General features: G+C 45.0%; 1 protein-coding gene across 4 annotated transcripts in view; it reads left to right on the forward strand.

Moving 5' to 3' along the window:
* Positions 1-22,900, forward strand: part of LOC124013798 (NHS-like protein 2) — a 180,496-nt gene that overhangs the window by 104,314 nt on the left and 53,282 nt on the right. Inside the window, exon 1 of one of the 4 annotated variants that reach the window (XM_046328330.1) lies at positions 12,693-12,857. The exons of the other annotated variants lie outside the window; for them this stretch is intronic. Coding sequence (XP_046184286.1) covers positions 12,824-12,857 — 34 coding nt within the window. The 5' untranslated portion in view covers positions 12,693-12,823. Of the gene's footprint in view, positions 1-12,692; positions 12,858-22,900 lie in introns of those variants that run through there. 4 annotated transcript variants of the gene reach the window in all.

Raw genomic sequence — 22,900 nt, forward strand, 5'->3', positions numbered from 1 at the left:
TAGAGCTGTGTTAAGGCGGGCCAGGTCTGGTTGAGCTGTATGTGATGGGCCGGGTCTGATTTAACTGTGCTGAGGCGAGCCGGGTCTGGTTGTATCTCCACTGGCTGAAGGGTCTATGTGTCTCTTACCAGAGGCTGCCTCTGCATATGTGGGCTGGCAGTAAAGCTGAGATATGGGCTAGGCTGGGGTACCCTCCTATTGGCCACTATTTGTCCTACCCCTAGAGTACAGTCCAGTGCTATGAAGGGTTGTGGGGGGTTGAGCTGGGCTGGTTCTGGCACCTTTGGGTTTAGCTGGGTTGGTCCTGACACCGCCTGGCTAAGCTGGGTTGGTTCTGGCACCGCCGGGCTAACCTGGGTTGGTCCTGACACCGCCTGGCTAACCTGGGTTGGTCCTGACACCGCCTGGCTAACCTGGGTTGGTCCTGACACCGCCTGGCTAACCTGGGTTGGTCCTGACACCGCCTAGCTAAGTTGGGTTGGTTCTGGCACCGCCGGGCTAACCTGGGTTGGTCCTGACACCGCCTGGCTAATCTGGGTTGGTCCTGACACCGCCTGGCTAACCTGGGTTGGTCCTGACACCGCCTAGCTAAGTTGGGTTGGTTCTGGCACCGCCGGGCTAACCTGGGTTGGTCCTGACACCGCCTGGCTAATCTGGGTTGGTCCTGACACCGCCTGGCTAACCTGGGTTGGTCCTGACACCGCCTGGCTATGCTGGGTTGGTCCTGACACTGCCTGGCTATGCTGGGTTGGTTCTGGCACCGCCGGGCTAAGCTGGTCTGGGTCTTGCGCCGCTGGGCTTGGACATGTTTGTAGTGGCTGGAGATGTCTGTGTCTAGCTCAGCTGAGATGAGATTGGCCTACTCTCTTTCCTTGGATAGCGAGGAGGTGGGGGAGCTCTGTTGCTGGCCTGGTATGATTGCGGATCTCTGCCTAACGTGGCATCCTTCAGGGCCTTGGCAAAGACTCCGACTCCCTTATGATTGACATTCAGGATCATTTGCCAGGGGAGATCTTTCCTTGGTAAAAGGGTGAATATAATAATGTTTATAATAATAACAATGCTGACAGAGGGCATGGATATCCCTCTCGCTCTGCTGCAGCTCCCCCTTTACCAGACGCAGCTCCTTTTGCAGGGCATCGTTGGTCTGTGTCATTAGTTCAGTGTTCTGTCTTAACTGTTCTATTGAAGCACAGCTCTCCTGGAAATGCCTCTTCCATCAGCGTCTGGACAGTGTCACATTCTTGTTGTTTGCTCTCCCTGAATTCCATAATCTCAAAGTGTATCAAAAAAAGTGTGTGTGCGCACACTGAGTGTGTGTGTGTGTGTGTGTGAAGGTCCTGCTTCAGTGCTTTTGGTACTGCATGGCTGGATTACTATAGGGTTTTTAATTATACTGTCTATGCGGTGTTGTTTCTCATCCAGAGAGAGAGAGAGGGATAGAGAGAAGGAAAGAGAGAGAGAGGAAGAGAGAGCAGCCAGATCGCTCAAGATTGACTTTGAAATTGGACTTCTGTCCATGTCCAGAGAATGTCAGGAAATTCCATCAAAACCGGCCACTATGGGAAACAGTGAGCCCTATTACCATCAAGTAAATTTGGGTTATGCTAGGGCATTGTGGATGGGGTTGGCTGACGGGCGTAATCCCCTGACTCCAGATCTGAAGGTTGTGTGCTCAATCCCAGTGGTACACACTTGTTTTTTTGTTGTTGTTGTTTTTTTTGACCCTATGCCAAACCTTAACACTTAGCCTATCTTAAAGATTTTCTCTGGTACTTTTGTACACTTTTTAGCCAGTAGTTCTGAAAGTACCGCTCACGATACAAAGTGGTCCCTGAAAATTGCGTATTACATCACATATGCGCAGATATGGGCACCACTTCATTGCTCTCTCTCGCTCTCTCTGCTGTGTCCACTGAGCCATTGGGCCCTTCCTGCTAGCTGTCACTCAAATGACAAGGGGCTGAACCTCATGGGCTGGAACTCTAATTACTAGGGGGGTGGCCCACATGGTCCAAGTTTGCAGTACTCAAAATGGCACGCACAGCTTCCAGAGAAGTCACTTTCAAACTAGGGATTTTGTGGCTAATTGCGGCAAAACACGAATTCTGCTCATAGATTATGCATGTATGGACTACACATTGACACATGCAACCTAAAGCAGGAGGTTTCAAAAATTCTTACTTCGTCGCCACAGTACCAGAGCATGTAACCCTTACATTAACCCTTACATTTGGAGAAACGTGGATAAACATCAGAATCTGAAGTAAAATTATTAAGACCATGAGATCTTGTTAGAGAGAAAGACAGTGGGAGAACAAGAGAGGGAATGAGAAGGAGATGGTGGAGGGAGTAGGGAGAAGAAAAATGAGAGGGATAGAGAGAGTTGGAGAGCAAGAGAGGGAATGAGAAGGAGATGGTGGAGGGAGTAGGGAGAAGAAAAATGAGAGGGATAGAGAGAGTTGGAGAGAGTTGGAGAGCAAGAGCGGGAATGGGTAGGAGAGGGAGGAGGGAGAAGAGATGAGAGTACACAAATCTGTCCCCTCATTCCCTGGTTTACTGATAAAGGAGGAGAGGAAAAGAGGGGAAGGAAATGAGGAGGGAGAGAGAAGCAGAGGGGCTGAGGGAAGAGCAATGATTTGGAACAGAGAGGAGAGGAGGAAAAAGAGCTGTGTTGAGAGTGGGAACAACAGATGGAGAGAGGAGGAGGATAAGACTAGGAATAATTTTTTCTGTATCCCCTTATTGCTGTAAAGGGGACAGGTATATACACACACAGAACACACAGTGACAACCTTATACAAGCAGCCCTGTGCTTTATCTCGGTCTCTCCAAGCCATTATTGTTATGGTAGTCCATCATGTCCAATGATGACTTCCACTTCTGAATTTTATTTAACTAGGCAAGTCAGATCTTATTTACAATGACAGCCTACCCCAGCTAACCCAGACGACACTGGGCCAATTGTGCACCACCCTATGGGACTCCCAATCATGGCCAGTTGTGATACAGCCTGGAATCAAACCAGGGTCTGTAGTGAAGCCTCTAGCACTGAGATGCACTGCCTTAGACCTCTGTGCCACTCGGGAGCCCCAGTTCACGGTGAATTGGTGCCTGTAGAGTATAATACGAGATCCACTAAATTGAATTCAGGTGTGGCATGTGTTGGCGGGGGCAGGCATGGTTGTATCTCTCCTGAGCTGTTTTTGATGTTTCTCTCCTCCCACCTCTGTACACCGCTTCCACCAGGTGGAACTGTCGGCAGCAGCGTACTGGGTTTTGATGTTGCACTTCTTCAACTGGTCCTTGTAGCACTTCATCTGCCCCCCACCCCCGCAGACCGCTGGCCGTACAGGATCTTCCACGGCAAGCGGTCCTGAGACATTCTAATGACATGCCCAAGCCAGCACAGTTGGTGTTGGGTGACCATGGCCTTCATACTCTTGCAGTTGGTCTTAGCAAGTATTTCTGTACGGGGCACACGGTGGCACCAGGTGATTCCCAGGATGCACTGGAGGCATCTTATGTGGAATTGCTCGAGCTGCTTGTTGTTGCGACTGTAACAACTGTACCCAGGCTTCACAGCTGTAAAGAAGTGTGGTGATGCAGATGGCTTGATAGACGGCAATTGGTGTGGAGGGGGAGATCGCTGTTTTGGAAGGCCCTGTGTCTGTGTTTCTAGAAGTTGTGTTAGAGGGCCAGTATGGGGCACGGTGTCATGGCTACCTAATCATCCCCAGCTTCCAATAGGCTTATTAATCTCCTCTCCACTGTAACTATTCCCCATGTTGTTTCTAAAAATGAGAATGTGTTCTCAGTCAATTTACCTGCTAAAATAAGGGTTAAATAAAATTCACATGTGCATATGCTCTCACTTAAACTCACTGTACCTTCTATATCTATAAGCTACTAATAGGCGAATGCTCGTTATCTGACTGTAAGGCGCTACAAAGGGTAGTGCGTACGGCCCAGTACATCACTGGGGGCCAAGCTTCCTGATATCCAGGAACTATATACCAGGTGGTGTCAGAGTAAGGCTGAAAAAATTGTCAGACTCCAGTCACCAAGTCATAGACTGTTCTCTATGCTACCGCATGACAAACGGTACCGTCGCGCAAAGTCAGGCTTATTGGTCAGCGGTGCGAGCCAATTAAGGGTGCTTTGCTTTTCTTGGGTGCTCGATTAGTAATGGCGCCGGAAGGGATTGCTTTTACGGGCTCCAAACCAACTGTGATATATTTGAGATTTTTTTTGCATTGTTTGTAACTTATTTTGAACATAAGGTTGCTCCTACCTACTTATGATCGTAAAGAGCTTCAGGACGGGCCTCCCGGGTGGCGCAGTGGTCTAGGGCACTGCATAGCAGCGCTAGCTGTGCCACCAGAGACTCTGGGTTCGCGCCCAGGCTCTGTCGCAGCCGGCCGCGACCGGGAGGTCCGTGGGGCGACGCACAATTGGCCTAGCGTCATCCGAGTTAAGGAGGGTGTGGCCGATAGGGATATCCTTGTTTCATCGTGCACCAGCGACTCCTGTGGTGGGCCGGGTGCAGTGCACGCTAACCAAGGTCGCCAGGTGCAGAGTGTTTCCTCCGACACATTGGTGTGGCTGGCTTCCGGGTTGGATGCGCGCTGTGTTAAACTCTTGCTCCTACCTGACACGCAGGCGTCCCATCTAGACATCTAGAAATGCAAATGCACTACGCTAAATGCTAATAGTACTAGTTAAAACTCAAACGTTCATTAAAATACACATGCAGGGTATTGAATTAAAGCTACACTCGTTGTGAATCCAGGCAACAAGTCAGATTTTTAAAATGCTTTTCGGCGAAAGCATGAGAAGCTATTATCTGATAGCATGTAACACCCCAAAGACCCGCAGGGGACGTAAACAAAATAATTAGCATAGTCATCGCTACACAAACCGCACAAATAAAATATAAAACATTCATTACCTTTGACCATCTTCTTTGTTGGCACTCCTAGATGTCCCATAATCACTATTGGGTCTTTTTTCCGATTAAATTGGTCCATATATAGCCTAGATATCGATCTATGAAGACTGTGTGATAAACGGAAAAAATAGCGTCTTATAACGTAATGTCATTTTTTAAAAATAAATAAAGTTGACGATAAACTTTCACAAAACACTTCAAAATACTTTTGTACTGCAACTTTAGGTATTAGTACACGTTAATAAGCGATCAAATTGATCACGAGGCGATGTATATTCTATATGGGGTACGTCTGGAAATAATGTCCAAAATATCTGGTCGGAGACCTGAACAAATGGCTTGTCTCTTCTTCGTTTGACCAAGAAACAAAGCCTAGGCAAATGACAAGACTGTTGACATCGTGTGGAAGCTGTAGGTATTGCAACCTCAGCCCCATTTAATGTGGTTCGCCTTTATCAATGGGTAGAAGTGGCGGATGGATATATTTTTCCATTTTCAGTGATCAGATTTTCCTGCGCTTTTCGATGAAACGCACGTTCTGTTATAGGCACAGCCGTGATTTAACCAGTTTTATAAACGTCTGGGTTTTTTCTATCCACACATACTAATCATATGCATATACTATATTCCTGGCATGAGCAGCAGGGCGCTGAAATGTTGTGCGATTTTTAACTGAATGTTTGAAAAAGTAGGGGGTAGGAGTAACAGGTTAAGAAGCAGTGCGGCTTGGTTGAGTTGTGTTTTGGAGGACGCATGGCTTTGAACTCTCTCCCGTCGGGAGTTGTAGCTAGTAATTACTAACAATTGGATGCCACGAAATTGGGGACAAAAAGGGGTAAAAAAGAGCTTCAGGACATCAGAACAGGGAGTGAAGATTATTTCTTTAACGTCCGAGGAAAGGATATACTGCTTTCATTTACATTTTTACATTTAAGAGACAAGATAGTAGTGGAACAACCACTTTACAATAGTGCATCTAAATTTTTAAGGATTACTTTATCCTATCCTAAAAAAGGTGAGGTGTCTCCGGAAGGTGGTGATTGACTCCGCTGTCCTGGCGTCGTGAGGGAGTTTGTTCCACATTGGGGAGCAGAACAGCGATTTTGACTGAGCTGACCTGTACTTCCTCAGTGGTAGGGAGGCTGGATGAAGATTATTTGGGTGTAGGGCCTGATTGGAGGTAAGGTGCGAGTCCGACGGTCTTGTAAAGGATAACTGGAAGCCAGTGGAGAGAGCGGAGGAGCGGGGTGAGGAGCTTTCTCGAGATCAGGCTCAAATCTCAGTCATTCGCATGAAGAAAAGATGGAGAAAAAGGGGGCGGAGGTCAGGTTGCCTTGTGAGAATTCGTAGGCGAGTGAGTAAACCTCCACTACCATCCATACTTCTGGCCAATGTGTAATCATTGGAAAATAAACTGGATGATCTACAATTAGGTCTATCCTACCAATGCGGACATTAAAAACTGTAATAGCATATGTTTAACGAGTCATGGTTGAACAATGACACGGATAATATAGAGCTGGCGGGTTTTCCGTGCTTCGGCAGGACAGAGCAGCTACGTCTGGTAACACGAGGGGCGGCGTGTGTCTATTTGTCAATAACAGTTGGTGCGCGATGTCTAATATTAAAGAAGTCTCGAGGTATTGCTTGCTTGAGTTAGATTACCTCATGATAAGCTGTAGACCACACTATCTACCAAGTGAGTTCTCATCTATATTATTCGTAGCCATCTATTTACCACCACAAACCAATGCTGGCACTTACGCCGCACTCAACAAGCTGTATAAGGTCATAAGCAAACAAGAAAATGCTCACCCAGAAGCGGTGCTCCTAGTCGCCAGGGACTTTATTGCAGGCAAACTTAAATTCATTTTACCTCATTTCTACCATCATGTCAATTGTGCAACCAGAGAAAGAAAACTCCACACACAGAGACATATACAAAGCTCTCCCTTGACCTCCATTTGGCAAATCTGACCATAATTCTATTCTCCTGATTCGCAAAACACCAGTCTCAACTTCAACAGTGAAGAGGCGACTCCTGGAATGCTGGCCTTCTAGGCAGAGTTGCAAAGAAAAAGACATATCTCAGACTGGCCAATAAAAAAATGATTTAAATGGGCAAAAGAACACAGACACTGGACAGAGAAACTCTGCCTAGAAGGCCAGCATCCCGGAGTTGCCTCTTCACTGTTGACGTTGAGACTGGTGTTTTGCGGGTACTGCTTAATGAAGCTGCCAGTTGAGGACTTGTGAGGCGTCTGTTTCTCAAACTAGATACTCTAATGTACTTGTCCTCTTCTTCATTTGTGCACTGGGGCCTCCCAGACCTCTTTCTGTTCTGTTTTGAGCCAGTTTGCGCTGTTCTGTGAAGGGAGTAGTACACAGCGTTGTACCAGATCTTTAGTTCCTTGGCAATTTCTCGCATTGAATAGCCTTCATTTCTCAAATCAAGAATAGACAGACGAGTTTTAGAAGAAAGTTCTTTGTTTCTGTCCATTTTGAGCCTGTAATTGAACCCACAAATACTGATGCTCCACATACTCAACAAGTCTAAAGAAGTTGTATTGCTTCTTTAATCAGAACAACAGTTTTCAACTGTGCTAACATAATTGCAAAAGGGTTTTCTAATGATCAATTAGCCTTTTAAAATGATAAACTTGAATTAGCTAACACAACATTCCATTGGAACACAGGAGTGATGGTTGCTGATAATGGGCCTCTGTATGCTTATGTATATATTCCATAAAAATCAGCAGTTTCCAGCTACAATAGTCATTTACAACATTATCAATGTCTACACTGTATTTCTGATCAATTTGAAATTATTTTAATGGACAAAACTTGATTTTCTTTCAAAAACAAGGATATTTCTAAGTGACCCCAAACTTTTGAACAGTGGTGTATGTGCTATGGCTTCACACCCCCTGCTATATTGTGGATAGAGAGTTACCTGTTTAACAGAACACAGAGGGTGTTTTTTATTGGAATCCTCTCAAACATAATCCAGGTAGAGTCAGGCATTCCCCAGGGCAGTTGTCTAGGTCCCTTACTTTTAAAAATCTTTACGAATGGCCTGCCACTGGCTCTGTGTGTCTTTGTATGCTGATGACTCAACACTATACACGTCAGCTACCACAGAAAGTGAAATCACTGGAACACTTAACAAAGAGCTGCAGTCAATTTCAGAATGGGTGGTAAGAAATAAGTTTAGTCCTAAGTATTTAAAAAACGAAAAGTATTGATTTTGGACAAATCATTCACTAAATCCTTAACCTCAACTATGTCTTGTAATGAATCATGTGGAAATTGAGCAAGTTGAGGAGTTTAAACTGCTTGGAGTAACCCTGGATTGTAAACTGTCATGGTCAAAACATATTGATGCAACAGTAGCTAAAATGGGGAGAGGTCTGTTCATAATAAAGCATTGCTCTGCCTTCTTAACAACGTTATCAACAAGGCAGGTCCTACAGGCTCTAGTTTTGTCGCACCTGGACTACTGTCCAGTTGTGTGGTCAGGTGCCAGCAAGATGGACTATTGGAAATTACAATTGGCCCAGAACAGGGCAGCATGACTGGCCCTTAAATGTACACAGAGAGCTAACATTAATAATATGCATATCAATCTCTCCTGGCTCAAAGTAGAGGAGACATTGACTTTATCCCTTCTTGTATTTGTGAGAAGTATTGACATGTTGAATCCCCCGAGCTGTCTGTTTAAATTACTAGTACACAGATCAGACACCCATGCATACCTCACAAGACATGCCACCAGAGGTCTCTTCACAGACCCCAAGTCCAGAACAGACTATGGGAGGCACACAGTACTACTTAGATTCATGACTACATGGAACTCTATTCCACATCAAGTAACTCATGCAAGCAGTAAAAACGGATAAAAAAACAGATAAAAATACACCTTATGCAACAGCGGGGACTGTGAAAAGACACACACCCAGGTACGGACACGCGCATACACACATGATAACATACACACGATACACACACGTACACATGGATTTTGTGTTGTAGAGTAGTGGCCTGAGGGCCCACACTTAATGTGTTGTGAAATCTGTTGTGAAATGTATTGTAATGTTTTACAAATTGTATATAACTGCCTTTATTTTGCTGGACCCCAGGAAGAGTAGCTGCTGCCATAAAAAATACAAATCTAAAATAATAGTAGACTCGTTTTAATAAGACTGAACGTGACTGAAAAGCCATATGGTATGAAACCCAAACAAAACAACATGGCAAATACTATTGTTTCATTGCACTTTTCACTGGCGGTCCCTCCGGTTGTGGCAGGAGGACGCATATTTGGTTGCCAAAACTGTCTTCTTATCTTCAGCTGTTGCTTATGTACATGCACACACATACTCTTTCTCTCTCGCTCTCCCTCGCTCTCGCTCCATCATTCTCCCTGCATCTCTCTCTCATATTTGGCTGCCAAAACTGCCTTATCTTCAGCTGTTGCTTATTTACATTCATATATTCTCTCTCTCTCTCTCTCTCTCTCTCTCTCTCTCTCTCTCTCTCTCTCTCTCTCTCTCTCTCTCTCTCTCTCTCTTTCTCTTCTCTCTCTCTCTCTCTCTCTCTCTCTCTCTCTCTCTCTCTCTCTCTCTCTCTCTCTCTCTCTCTCTTAATTTTTCAATTAAATTAGCTTTATTGGCATGATGTAACAATGTACATATTGCCAAAGCTTACTTTTTGGATATTTACAATATTAAAATAAAATAAAAATAATTGTCAACGGGACAACATTAACCAAGGGTCAAAATAACCATACATTGAACAATAAGCATAGAGGACATGTGCAGGTTGGTTGGTCTGTCAGACACTGTCCCATCATCTTATGGCAGGCTCTCTGCGTCCTCGCCCAACAGGACGGGTAGCCTATCCTCATCAGAGAGGTCCATGAAACCTTGAATAAGGGTTTCAAATTTGGGGAAATGACACTCTCTAATTGTTTTATATTTTTGACATTTAGTCAGGAAATGCAGCTCTGTCTCAAGTTCTGCTGTTGTGCAGTGGTTGCACAGCCGTTCTTCTACAGGGAGCCAGGTTATTCTGTGTCTACCCTTCTCAATGGCAAGGCTGTGCTCACTGAGCCTGTACTTTGTAAAGGTTTTGATCAGTAACCATGGTCAAATAGTTAGCCATGGTGTACTGTCAATTTAGGGCCAGATAGCACTGCATTTTGCTTTGTGCTTATGCTGGTTTCCCAATAAGCAATGTAATTTTTGTTTTGACTGTGTTGTAATTTGTTTTATTCTGATTGATTGGATGTTCTGGTCCTGAGGCCTCAATGTGTTAGTAGAACAGGTTTGAACTCAGTCCCAGGACCAGCTGGATGAACCCCAGGACCACCCATTCTTCATAAGTCCCGAGATCGGTGTGGAAGAACTTGACTGGCCTGCACAGAGCCCTGACCTCAACCCCATTGAACACCTTTGGGATGAATTAGAGCACCGACTGCCAGCCAGGTCTAATCACCCAACATCAGTGCCCGACCTCACTAATGCTCTTGTGGCTGAATGGAAGCAAGTCCCTAACATCTAGTGGAACTACTTCCCAGAAGAGTGGATGCTTTTATATTAGCAAAGGGGGACCAACTCCATATTAATACCCATGATTTTGGAATGAAATGTTCGACGAGCAGGTGTACACATACTTTTGGCCATGTAGTGTGTTTATATATATATATATATATATATATATATTTATATATAGTTTACATACACATAGGTTAGCGTCATTAAAACTTGTTTTTCAACCACTCCACACATTTCTTGTTAACAAACTATAGTTTTGGCATGTCGGTTATAACAGGCAATTTATCACAATATATCGCCCAGCTCTATGATTTCACCTTTATTTAACTAGGCAAGTCAGTTAAGAACAAATTCTTATTTTCAATGACGGCCTAGTGGGTTAACTGCCTGTTCAGGGGCAGAACGACAGATTTGTACCTTGTCAGCCTAGGGATTTGAACTTGCAACCTTCCAGTTACTAGTCCAATGCTCTAACCACAAGCCTACCCTGCCACCCTGAAAATCATTGAGAATGAGTGTGTGTGAGTGACTGAGCAGGCTTCTGTTGCTATGGCAACATCCAGGTGTTTAAAGCAGGTTGAATTCCGAATGGTACTCTGCTGACTGGTTTGTGTGAGTGTGTGTACATTTTGTTCATTCATGTGTGTGTGTGTGCTCCTGTGCGTGAGTGAGAGTGATTGCGTGCACACATCTGTGTGTGTGAATGTGCGTGTGTGTGAACATGAAAACTATATGTATCTATATGAGAGAAAGTCTGTATGTGTATCCTTGGTCACCTGGTCTATGTGCTGCAGGCATAGAGGGTGTGTCATAGCGTTGTCCCACAGACATCGACGGCGGGAATGTAAATAGCAGGAATGTAAATCCACTGTCTACTGACTGTGTTAGGGAGTACATTTGACTCTGTGTGTGTGTGTGTATATATGTTAGTGAGTTTGTCCCTTGGTGCCAGTAAGTGAGTTGATTCTGTACAGATTCCACCCTGTATGTATACAATATGCTGTCTGTATGCCAGAGATCATACCGTTGTTGTGGCTGTAGCCCATCATATCCTTTTATCTTAGGGTTGAGGAAGAAAGAGGGAGAGAGATGGGGGAGAGAGGTGTCGTTCAGGGTGTTATGTGTTCTTAGAGAGACTGTTGTCGTCTGGCTGTCTCTCTCTCTCTCTCTCTCTCTCGACTGATGTACTTTACATGCGCTTGAAAGCGAATACATTGGCAATACTTATATTATCTATACTGACTAAGTCTTAAGCCTCAATGTTTCTTCATATGGCACGCACACACACACACACACGTAGAGTCAGGAGAATAAGATTATCTGCTGATTACTCAGACATGCGTTTGGTGTTGCCTGTAGAAAGCGCTGATTTGTAGACGCTTCAAAGAGGAATTTCACAATTAGCTCACTCACTCACACAGAGTTAGCCTCTTTAGTTTGGTTGGTAAAGTTCACCCAACGCTCTCATTAGTGAACACATGTTCTGTGTGTGTGTGTGTGTGTGTGTGTGTGTGTGTGTGTGTGTGTGTGTGTGTGTGTGTGTGTGTGTGTGTGTGTGTGTGTGTGTGTGTGTGTGTGTGTGTGTGTGTGTGTGTGTGTGTGTGTGTGTGTGTGTGTGTGTGTGTGTGTGTGTGTGTGTGTGTTTCTATGTGGGTACCGGCCCTGTGGTGTGAATGCACAGTAAATCCTGCAGACACACACCAAGTTATTCTCTGTTAGTTTGGTTGTGTATGCTTCTTGGCGTGTTCTTTTGGTTTTACAGCCATGGTCTGATTCTTGTTGTGGTCATGTTTTCCCAACACGCTCATAATCGAACATGTGTGTGTGTGTTGCGTGTGTGTGTTTTTTTTATGTGGTGTGCTCATTCCTGCAGACACGCACACCCAGGTTCCCTATTGGCCAGTTATCCGTCACCTCCAGTGTGCTCAGGAAATGGTTCAGGAAAGGGTTAGAGAGGACGGGAAGGAAAAAGCAGCGCAGCGATGACAATGGCCACAGAGGGAGGGAAGGGGGAGGATGGGGGTAGGAGAGGGGGAGACAGGAGGGGAGGGTGTGAACAGAGCCGGCACCATTGACTTCCTCTCTTTCTCCCCTCGACATACTAGAGAAATCTCTCTCCTCTCTCTCTCCTCTCTCTCTCTCTCTCTCTCTCTCTCTTTCTCTCTCTCTCTCATTCTTGCTGACACACTCCTAGCTTCAGTCAGCTAATGACTCACAAGACTTACCTCAGAGTCTGGAGCGTCTCTTTCTTTCTCTCCCTCTTCCCCTCTCGCTTCCCGTTCCCACTCCTACTGAGTGAGTAAGTGTGAACGCAGACATGGAGAAGCTGGAAGTTTTACGGACCAGGTCAGGTAAGGCTGCCTGGGAATGCAGGGATTTCGGGAATCGGTGCTTGGAACAACCTAGCACGAGCAGTAGGGTATTTTTCATTGTAAGAAACGCTGAGGAATGCTAGCTTATTCGAAAGCAGCAGCGTGTGTGTGCGCGCGTCTGTCTCTCTGTGTGTGTGTGTGTGTGTGTGTGTGTGTGTGTGTGTGTGTGTGTGTGTGTGTGTGTGTGTGTGTGTGTGTGTGTGTGTGTGTGTGTGTGTGTGTGTGTGTGTGTGTGTGTGTGTGTGTGTTGGAGTTGGAAAGACCCAAAAAGCTGCAAGAAGTCATGTGTTTGCTGTTATGTTGGACTTCACCACTAAATGGCATGACACAGGAGCCTTCTGTCTTCTTATGTGGAAACTAGCACTTCACTTCTCATCCTAAGATGAGAAAAGCTGAAACGTTGGTTGTTGGCTGCAAGCTTTATTGTACACAGGAGAAACAGTGGCATGTCGTGAGATCTCCTTTCTTGTACAAGTCATGCAAGGAAAAGGAGTCCGCGTCTCATTGATAAGGAAATGAGAGTTACGATGCCAAGATATGAAACACTGCTGGCTCTGAGAATGTGTGTTTGTACAGAGGAGTATCAGTGGGGTAAGGGCAATTCCACGGCCACGGAATTACAGCTTTGACTCAGTTTTTTCCCTTTGAAGTGTATGCCAAAGAAAAGCCGTTGATTTCAAAGTTGAACAATTTCCACTGTAAAATTTACAAAAACACATTTTGTGGGATAAACTGATGCAGATGCAATTTTTTTTGGTAATGAAATTACGATAAAATCTCCCTCAGGATTTTATGCCACCATGTTTAATAAAACCTAAAACGTTAAATATCTGCACCGTTGTCTGCAGAAGGAATTGGGTGTCAGCTATGACATGGCACCTTTGGTTGTTGAACTACAATAGGTGAAGTGAATTAAAGCCCTGCATAGGCATACAATTTAAGGCCTATCCATGCCCACGACATTAAGGCCCTACCATACCCAGGCCCGATTGCTTCTGCCAAATTTAAAGCGAAATCCGAAATAACCTCCTCAGTTAGTAAATCCATTAGCTGCTCCTCTCTGCCTGTCACTCACTCCCTGCGCACAGGCAGCTCGATCTGCATGCACTCTGCACAATAGCGGCTCTTAGTCGATGAGTATCCATAGCAACGGCTCGGCTTGGGCTCCTCTGCTCAATGACAAGACGTGAGAGAGCAGTGAGCTGTTTTTCGTCACACTAAACTCCGACAAAACATGATTCTTTTCGTGAAATAATCTCTCCTGTTTTTATATTTGACAAGGATGAAGAACTTCTGTCACCATGTTATGATCTTAGTCTGTTATGACTGTACTGTGCAGCAGAGCATGAGCAAATGGCTCCGCTTCAAAACGTTGGGGATCAATTTAGTCATACCCAAGACCTACCCGTAACCTAGTTATTGATGAAATAAAACAGGACCTACCCGGCCCTAACCCAATGTGAGCTCTAAAGTGGATTTACACCCGGTAATGGAATTACGGTAACGGAATAACATCATGGGTCCCTGATCTGTACTACACAGAAATGCATCATTATGGATATGAATGTCCTTCTCCTCATGTTTCACAAGTTTGGACATCACAACGCAGCTCAGCAAAGCACAGTACAGTGCAGTACAATACAATACAATACAGCACAGCAAAGCACAGTGAGGTACAATACAATACAATACAATACAACGCAGCTCAGCAAAGCACAGTACAGTGCAGTACAATACAATACAGCAGAACAGAGTAAGGTAGAGTCCAGTACAGTAGAGTCCAGCACAATACAGTAAAGTATAATTCAGTTCAGTACGATATACTGTACTCTACTATATTCTACTTTTCTTTACTTTGTTGTATTGTACTGTTCTCTACTGCGCTCTATTCAGTGTACTGTACAGTGCTATCCAAACGGGTGAAAGTCTATGATAGGTTCAGATTTGGTCCGGTCACACACACACACACACACACACACACACACACACACACACACACACACACACACACACACACACACACACACACACACACACACACACACACACACACACACACACACACACACACACACACACACACACACACACACACACACACACACACAATGAGTCCAGGGTGAACTGACCAAATTTCCACTACTTTTCAACGTCCGTGGACGTCCGGTGTTGGCCGGTGCTCGGCGGGTGAGGGGGCTGGTTACAGTAAATGGAAAGAGAGGGGGCTCATGGGTAGGTGTCAGTATGATCCGGGAGAGGTGACATTAACCGGACAGTGAGAAAGGCAGAGAGAGCGAGAGAACAGTTATGAGCTTCCAGTGGAAGGGAGGACAGTATGAGGCGACACAACTGTGTGATGTGACTGTTTTGACCAATTCAGCGGCAGTAATTCCATTACTGATTTTTGGTGACGGAATTACGAGTTTTATTCTTTGAATAATTCATCCCAAAAATATGATATCAGTACTATCGCTGTAACTAATTGATAGATCTACCATTACTTGTTACTTCTGTGAGCGTTCCTCATGAGGGAGAGAAATGCGGAAAATATCTTAAAGAGATGTGGTTTTGCACAAGGCAATACTTAAACAATTTCTTCAAAAGTATATTAGTTGGCATGAACACGATTGTGTTTTTATGTAGATCTGTTTCCCATATGTTTATCCGGAAAAGCCTTTACTTCCGCCTAATTTTAAAGAAGGAAAAGGGTTGAAAAATATATCCTATGCCTTAATTTCCCCAAAATCTCTCTCTCTCCACATGCGCCAAAACACAACAGCGAAATGCTTACTTACAAGCCCTTAAACAACAATGCAGTTAAAAAATATATATAATTAAAGAGCAGCAGTAAAATAACAGTGTCGAGGCGATATACAAAAGTGACTATGCATAGATAATGAAAAGAGTAGTAGCAGGGAAAATAGGTGGTGGGGTTGGGGGACAATGCAAATAGTCTGGGTAGTCGTTTGATTACCTGAGGTAATTGAGGTAATATGTAGGTAAAGTTAAAGTGACTCTACATAGATAATGAACAGAGTAGCAGCAGCGTAAAATAGGTGGTGGGGTTGGGGGACAATGCAAATAGTCTGGGTAGTCGTTTGATTACCTGAGGTAATTGAGGTAATATGTAGGTAAAGTTAAAGTGACTCTACATAGATAATGAACAGAGTAGCAGCAGCGGAAAATAGGTGGTGGGGTTGGGGGACGATGTAAATAGTCTGGGTAGTCGTTTGATTACCTGAGGTAATTGAGGTAATATGTAGGTAAAGTTAAAGTGACTCTACATAGATAATGAACAGAGTAGCAGCAGCGGAAAATAGGTGGTGGGGTTGGGGGACGATGTAAATAGTCCGGGTAGCCATTTGATTAGCTGTTCAGGAGTCTTATGGCTTGGGGATAGAAGATGTTACGAAGCCTTATGGACGTAGGCTTTGCGTTCCGGTACTGCTTGCCGTGCGATAGCAGAGAAAACAGTCTATGACTAAAGTGGCTGGAGTCTTTGACAATTTTTAAGGCCTTCCTTTGACACTGCCTGGTATAGAGGTCCTGGATGGAGGGAAGCTTGGCCCCAAACTTTATGTACTGGGCCGTATGCACTACCCTCTGTAGCGCCTTGCGGTTGGAGGCCGAGCAGTTGCCATACCAGGCAGTGATGCAACCAGTCAGGATTTTCTCAATGGTGCAGCTGTAAAACTCTTTAAGGATCTGAGGACCCAGGCCAAATCTTTTCAGTCTCTTGAGGGGGAATAGGCTTTGTCGTGCCCTCGTCATGACTGTCTTGGTGTATTTGGACCATGATAGTTTGTTGGTGATGTGGACACCGAGGAACTTGAAGCTCTCAACCTGCTCCACTAAGGCACCGTTGAGAATGGGGGCGTGCTCGGTCCTCCTTTTCCTGTAGTCCACAATCATCTCCTTTGTCTTGATCACGTTGAGGGAGAGGTTGTTGTCCTGGCACCACACTGCCAGTTCTCAGACCTCCTCCCTATAGGCTGTCTCGTTGTTGTCGGTGATCAGATCAGACACTGTTGTGTCGTCAGCAAACTTAATGATGGTGTTGGAGTCGTGCCTGGCCGTGCATTCATGAGTGAACAGGGCGTACAGGAGGGGCTTGAGCATGCACCCCTGAGGGGCTCCCAGGGTCCTTAGCTTAGTGATGAGCTTTGAGGGCACTATGGTGTTGAACGCTGAGCTGTAATTAATGAACAGCATTCTCACGTAGGCATTCCTGGTGGCAAACGGCATTGTGGAGTGCAATAGAGATCCCATCATCTGTGGATCTGTTGGGGCGGTATGCAAATTGGAGTGGGTCTAGAGTTTCTGGGATAATGGTGTTGATGTGAGCCATGACCAGTCTTTCAAAGCTCTTCATGGCTGCAAACATGAGTGCTACGGGTCGGTAGTCATTTAGGCAGGTTACCTTAGTGTTCTTGGGCACAGGGACTATGGTGGTCTGCATAAAACATGTTGGTATTACAGACTCGGTCAGGGACAGTCACTCTGTTTTATTTTTGTTTAACCCTTCTGTAAGACCATGACAGTGTTGTACTTAATAAGGCCAGAGGGGTTGTGGTATATGGCCAATATTTATTACACAAATTCGTTTTTCTTAGGTGGGAAAGTTCGTATTGAATTTTTTTTAAGGTTGAAAGTTCTGGAGTGAGTAAACACTCTGCCATTCTGACAGATGGTCTTGTGATGTTTCTAGCATAAGGCTGTATCTCTATGTATCTCTATGGTTCCTACTAAGCTAGGCCCTGTTGCTACAGTATGAATGTCAAGTCCCCGTGCTGGATACCTCACAGTCACGTGTTACTGGTGTGTGTGTGTGTGTGTGTGTGTGTGTGTGTGTGTGTGTGTGTGTGTGTGTGTGTGTGTGTGTGTGTGTGTGTGTGTGTGTGTGTGTGTGTGTGTGTGTGTGTGTGTGTGTGTGTGTGTGTGTGTGTGTGTGTGTGTGTGTGTGAGAGAGAGAGTCCTACTGAAGGGCTTTCTTCGTGATGAGGGAATCACACACCATTTGAATGTAGTTAAGATCTTTCACCTTGACCCCTGAACTCTAGGAATCCTTACATACACGTGTTGAGGTGACCGAGTTTGACTGGGGTCACTGCCTCTGTGTGTTTTGAGAGAGGAAACACATACACACACACACACACACAAACACTGTTTAGGCCCTTGGACTTGTAACAGTATTCCACCATGAGATTCCAACAGTACATTAGAACATTCCATTAGACCCCGGCCAGTCATTAAAATAACTCTAACTATACTATAGAACCGCATACCACAGGCTCAGCTTTCACCAAATCACACCTCACTGAAGACAATGTGTCAGGGCTAGGACTAATGTGGCTTTAACACACACACACACACACACACACACACACACACACACACACACACACACACACACACACACACACACACACACACACACACACACACACACACACACACACACACACACACACACACACACACACACACACACACACACACACACACACACACACACACACACACACACACACACTCATTCCATGTCTTTCTATCCTTCTGAGTAATTATCTATAAAAATGAATGGGATAGAAATTAAAGCTCATAGAATTTTTATGCAAACGAGTTTCTAAATGCAGCCTCATCACGCTCCTTAGCCTGACAGATGTAATGACACTGAAGAAAGGATGGATGAGAGAGAGAGAGACAGAGTTAAAGAGCCAATAGTAGGGATAGAGGGAGAGATTATGGAGGGTGGAAGAGAGGAGGCTCGATGAGGGATAAAGCAGGGGGACAAGGAGAGGAGGGTGGAGAAGTGTGCTTAGGAGGAGAGGGGGTGTGTGTGTGTATTTCTGAATTGAGTTGGTGTGTAAATGATGGCTCTGACCTCCATGTGACACTCTCCCAGTGGTATCCCTATGTTTTGGCTCTGTCAGTCTGTGTGTGTGTCTGTGCTTGCGTGTGTGGTACCAGATCTTCTTTCTGTGGTCCCTCATGGCTGCCTCTGCCCCACCCTCTCTCGCTCTCCCACTCCTCCTTTTCTTTCTCCCTGTCTCTCTTCTCTCTCTCCACCCTTCCTCCCCCCTCTCGCTCCATCTACCCCATCTCCTCTTTCCTCCAATCATTCAATATCTTCTCATTTCCTTTATTAACTGTCTCTCTCCTCCCCTTTCCCTCCTCCATCCTTTCCCTCCCTCATCCTTTCCTCCCCCTCCTTCTCTCTTTCCATCTACCCCCTTCTCTAGTATTTCTGTATCTTTTTATTTTTTTCTCCACAATTTTGTGATATCCAATTGCAATTAAATTTCGATCTTGTCTCATCGCTGCAATTCCCCAACAGGCTCGGGAGAGTCCTCGAAACATGACCCGCCAAACTGCACTTCTTAACACCCGCCCGCTTACCCCGTAAGCCAGCCGCACCAATGTTTCGAAGGAAACACCATTCAACTGACGACAAAGTCAGCCTGCAGGCGCCCGACCCACCACAAGGTGTTGCTAGAGCGCAATGAGCCACTTAAAGCCCCCCCCGCCCAAACCCTCCCCTAACCCGGACGACGCTGGGAGCTGCCCTATGGGACTCCCGGTCATGGCCGGTTGTGACAGCCTGTAATCGAACCCGGGTCTGTAGTGATGCCTGTAGTACCTTAGACCGCTGTGCCATTCAGGAGTCAATTCTGTATCTTCTAATTTCCATTATTAACTGTATTCTTTCTCTCTCCCTCCCTCCCCCCTCTCTTCTCTAATAATTTAATATCTTATCATTTCCGTTATTAACTGTATTGTCTCCAGGCTGTTGTCTGTAGAGAACAGTTTATCCCATCATGTCCTGTGTCTGAGCTGCGGTTTATATTAGGTGGGTGTGAGTGTGTGTGTCTCAACCCTGGCCTCCCTTCGTGTAGTTCAAGTGTGTATCTTATCTATTTGACTTGGGTGTGGATGAGGATACAGGACTGCTCTCACTTTTGTCTGCAGCTGGCTTGGAGCATAGATCTAGAATTTATAGAACAGTGATCAGTCCCAAGATTATTCAGTTAAAACAGAATTTCAGAATGTCATTCAAATGTAAGTTTTTCAACGTTTGCAATAGTGCTCCATGTGATACCTAACCAACAAGCACCTTTTTGTGATAGAAATTCAGATGAAATAAAGGGTGGTGTGTGAGTTCTATATATTGTATATCTACGTCTGAGGTTTTTTAGTCTTGTCTGGTCAGGAACTGGACAGGAAGTGGATGGAGCACTGCTTCCGGTCAACCTCCCGCAGATACAATGGGCTCTGGAAGTAATCTCTTTCTCTCTGTGTGTGTGAGAGAGATTGTCTGTACAGTATGTGTGTTTGATGTGACTATACCAAGTTGCTGGGTCCATTTAGACTTAACTTTTAAGCTTCAATGACAGAAAAGCTGCTCAGTTTAGTCTTATCATCTCCCCTAGTAATAGGGGAACAAATCTTCTCTTAACTTTGACTCTTCCACTCACAGCAAAATGGAGTCTTAAAAGAGTCTTAAGTACTAACTGTTCTTTAGCTCTGCGTGTGTGACTGGTCTCCCTGGGGCCACACTTGCAAACATTAGAAAAAGTTTCAGTTCAAGGTTAAGTTTTAACATCAGCCTACTATTTCGTGGTAGGTTTATTACATTGTAGCTGGTCCCATCAGATAACCTGTCACACATTAGCCCTATGCTAACATCACCAGGTTCCAGTGATTATTTCCCGTAACCACCTCCTCATCAGCCTATCAAAGATCTTAAACTTGATGTGATAGAACACTTTTCCATGAGAGCGTTCTTAATAGAAGTCAAATGGCATGATCTGCTATTCAACATTATTAAAACACGAAGGTCCCGGCCTCCCGGGTGGCGCAGTGGTCTAAGGCACTGCACCGCTAGCTGTGCCACCAGAGACTCTGGGTTCGAGCCCAGGCTCTGTTGCAGCCGGCCGCGACCGGGAGGCCCATAGGGCAACGCACAATTGGCCTAGCGTTTGGCCGGTAGGGATATTCTTGTCTCATCGAGCACTAGCTACTCCCGTGGCGGGCCGAGTGCAGTGTGCGCTGACCAGGTCGCTAGGTGCATGGTGTTCTCTCTAACACATTGGTGCGGCTGGCTTCCGGGTTGGATGCGCGCTGTGTTAAGAAGCAGTGCGGCTTGGTTGGGTTGTGTTTCGGAGGACGCATGGCTCTCGACCTTCTTCTCTCCCGAGCCCGGGAGTTGTAGCGATGAGACACGATAGTAACTACTAACAATTGGATACCAAGAAAAAGGGGGGAAAATACATTTTTTTTAAACACAAAGATTCATGGTGTTTTTCGCCGTTTGCGGCAAATTCGAATCCCACGTGAGAAATAGTTATTTCCTTTGAAATGTAGAATGACATTTATTGTGATGGTGTGTTGCGAAGGGAATTGCAGCCAAAACCTTCTAAATGAAGATGACAAATATATTTCATGAGGAGCTTCTTGTAGTTGCTCTTGCAGACCTACACATAGGCTACTGCTACAGGAGTGTAATGTTAGTGATGCCGAAGCAACACTCAGAATGGTGCTCATTTAATAAAGTTTAGATCAAAGCAGAATCAATGTCTCGCAAGATCACTTAATGATGAATTAGTATTCTACACTGATCAAAAAATATAAACGCAACATGTAAAGTGTTGGTCCCATGTTTCGTCAGCTGAAATAAAAAATCCTCAAAATTTTCCATAAGCACAAAAAGCTTATTTCTCTCAAATTGGTTTACATCCCTGTTATTGAGGAGTATTTATGTCTGTAATAAAGCCCTTTTGTGGAGAAAAAAAAAAAATTATGATTGGCTGGGCCTGGCTGCCAAGTGGGTGGGCCTATGCCTTCCAAGGCCCACCCATGGCTGCGTCCCTGCACAGCCATCTGAAATCCATAGATTAGGGCCTAATGAATTTATTTCATTTGGCTGATTTCCTTATATGAACTGTAACTCAGTAAAATCTTTGAATTTGTTGCATGTTGCGTTTATATAATAGCATATTATAACATTACTGGTAGACCAAAAATCCCACTTAATGTCTTAGGTAGGCTACACTTACATGTAGAGTACAATGTTTTATATACATTATTATAATCATATATGCCTTTGTTGATTCGAGCATCAAGGACTAGTAGTGAAATGTTTTTTCCAGGGCCTACTACTCACCCCAAACAACTCCAAATAGGTGCCCCAAAGTAACCCCAAACAGATATCCCAAACGGGTGCCCCAAATGACCCCAAACTGGTACCCTAAACAACCCCAAACAGGTAGTGAGAAAGGGAAAGAGAGAAATAGATAGCGATAGAGGGAGAAGGAGAAAGAGAACGGAATAGAGAGAAGGGGATAGAGAGAGAGAGAGAGAGAGAGAGAGAGAGAGAGAGAGAGAGAGAGAGAGAGAGAGAGAGAGAGAGAGAGAGAGAGAGAGAGAGAGAGAGAGAGAGAGAGAGAGAGAGAGAGAGAGAGGGGGAAAGAGAGAGCAAAAGATAAGGAGAGGTAGAAATGGAGATAGTCAGAGAAGTCATGTTGATGCAGACCATTATTAAAACTTTTAATGTTCTCACAGTCGTTCAAAGGTCAACGTGGTCAGTCTGTCATGACGTAAGCCTACAGGCATTGTGTTGTCAAAGGAACTCGTTTTGTTTGACTACAGTTCTCTGCTCAGACTCAGCTCCTTCTGCAGTAACTAGTCATGACATTAATCTGACGTCGACTGCAAAACATTCTAATTGAAAATGCTCTTTAAGCACACATGGCATGTACATCACTTAAAGTGTTACTCTGTACGTAACACCACACCACACTGGGACTGCCTCCCAAATGCCACCCTGTTCCCTACAAAGTGTACTACTTTTGATCAGGGCCCAGAGGCAAAAGTGGTGCACTAGGCAGGGGAATAGGGTGCTATTTGGGGACCCGGTCTGTGATTTCCAGTTCTGACACGACACACTCCCTGTTGTTTCATGTCCCATCAGGAAGAACATCCTCAATGGGAGATGTTAATGCCTTAGAACTGTTGTCTTCTTG

Source organism: Oncorhynchus gorbuscha, linkage group LG25, assembly GCF_021184085.1.
Source record: "Oncorhynchus gorbuscha isolate QuinsamMale2020 ecotype Even-year linkage group LG25, OgorEven_v1.0, whole genome shotgun sequence".
Taxonomy (NCBI): Eukaryota; Metazoa; Chordata; class Actinopteri; order Salmoniformes; family Salmonidae; genus Oncorhynchus; species Oncorhynchus gorbuscha.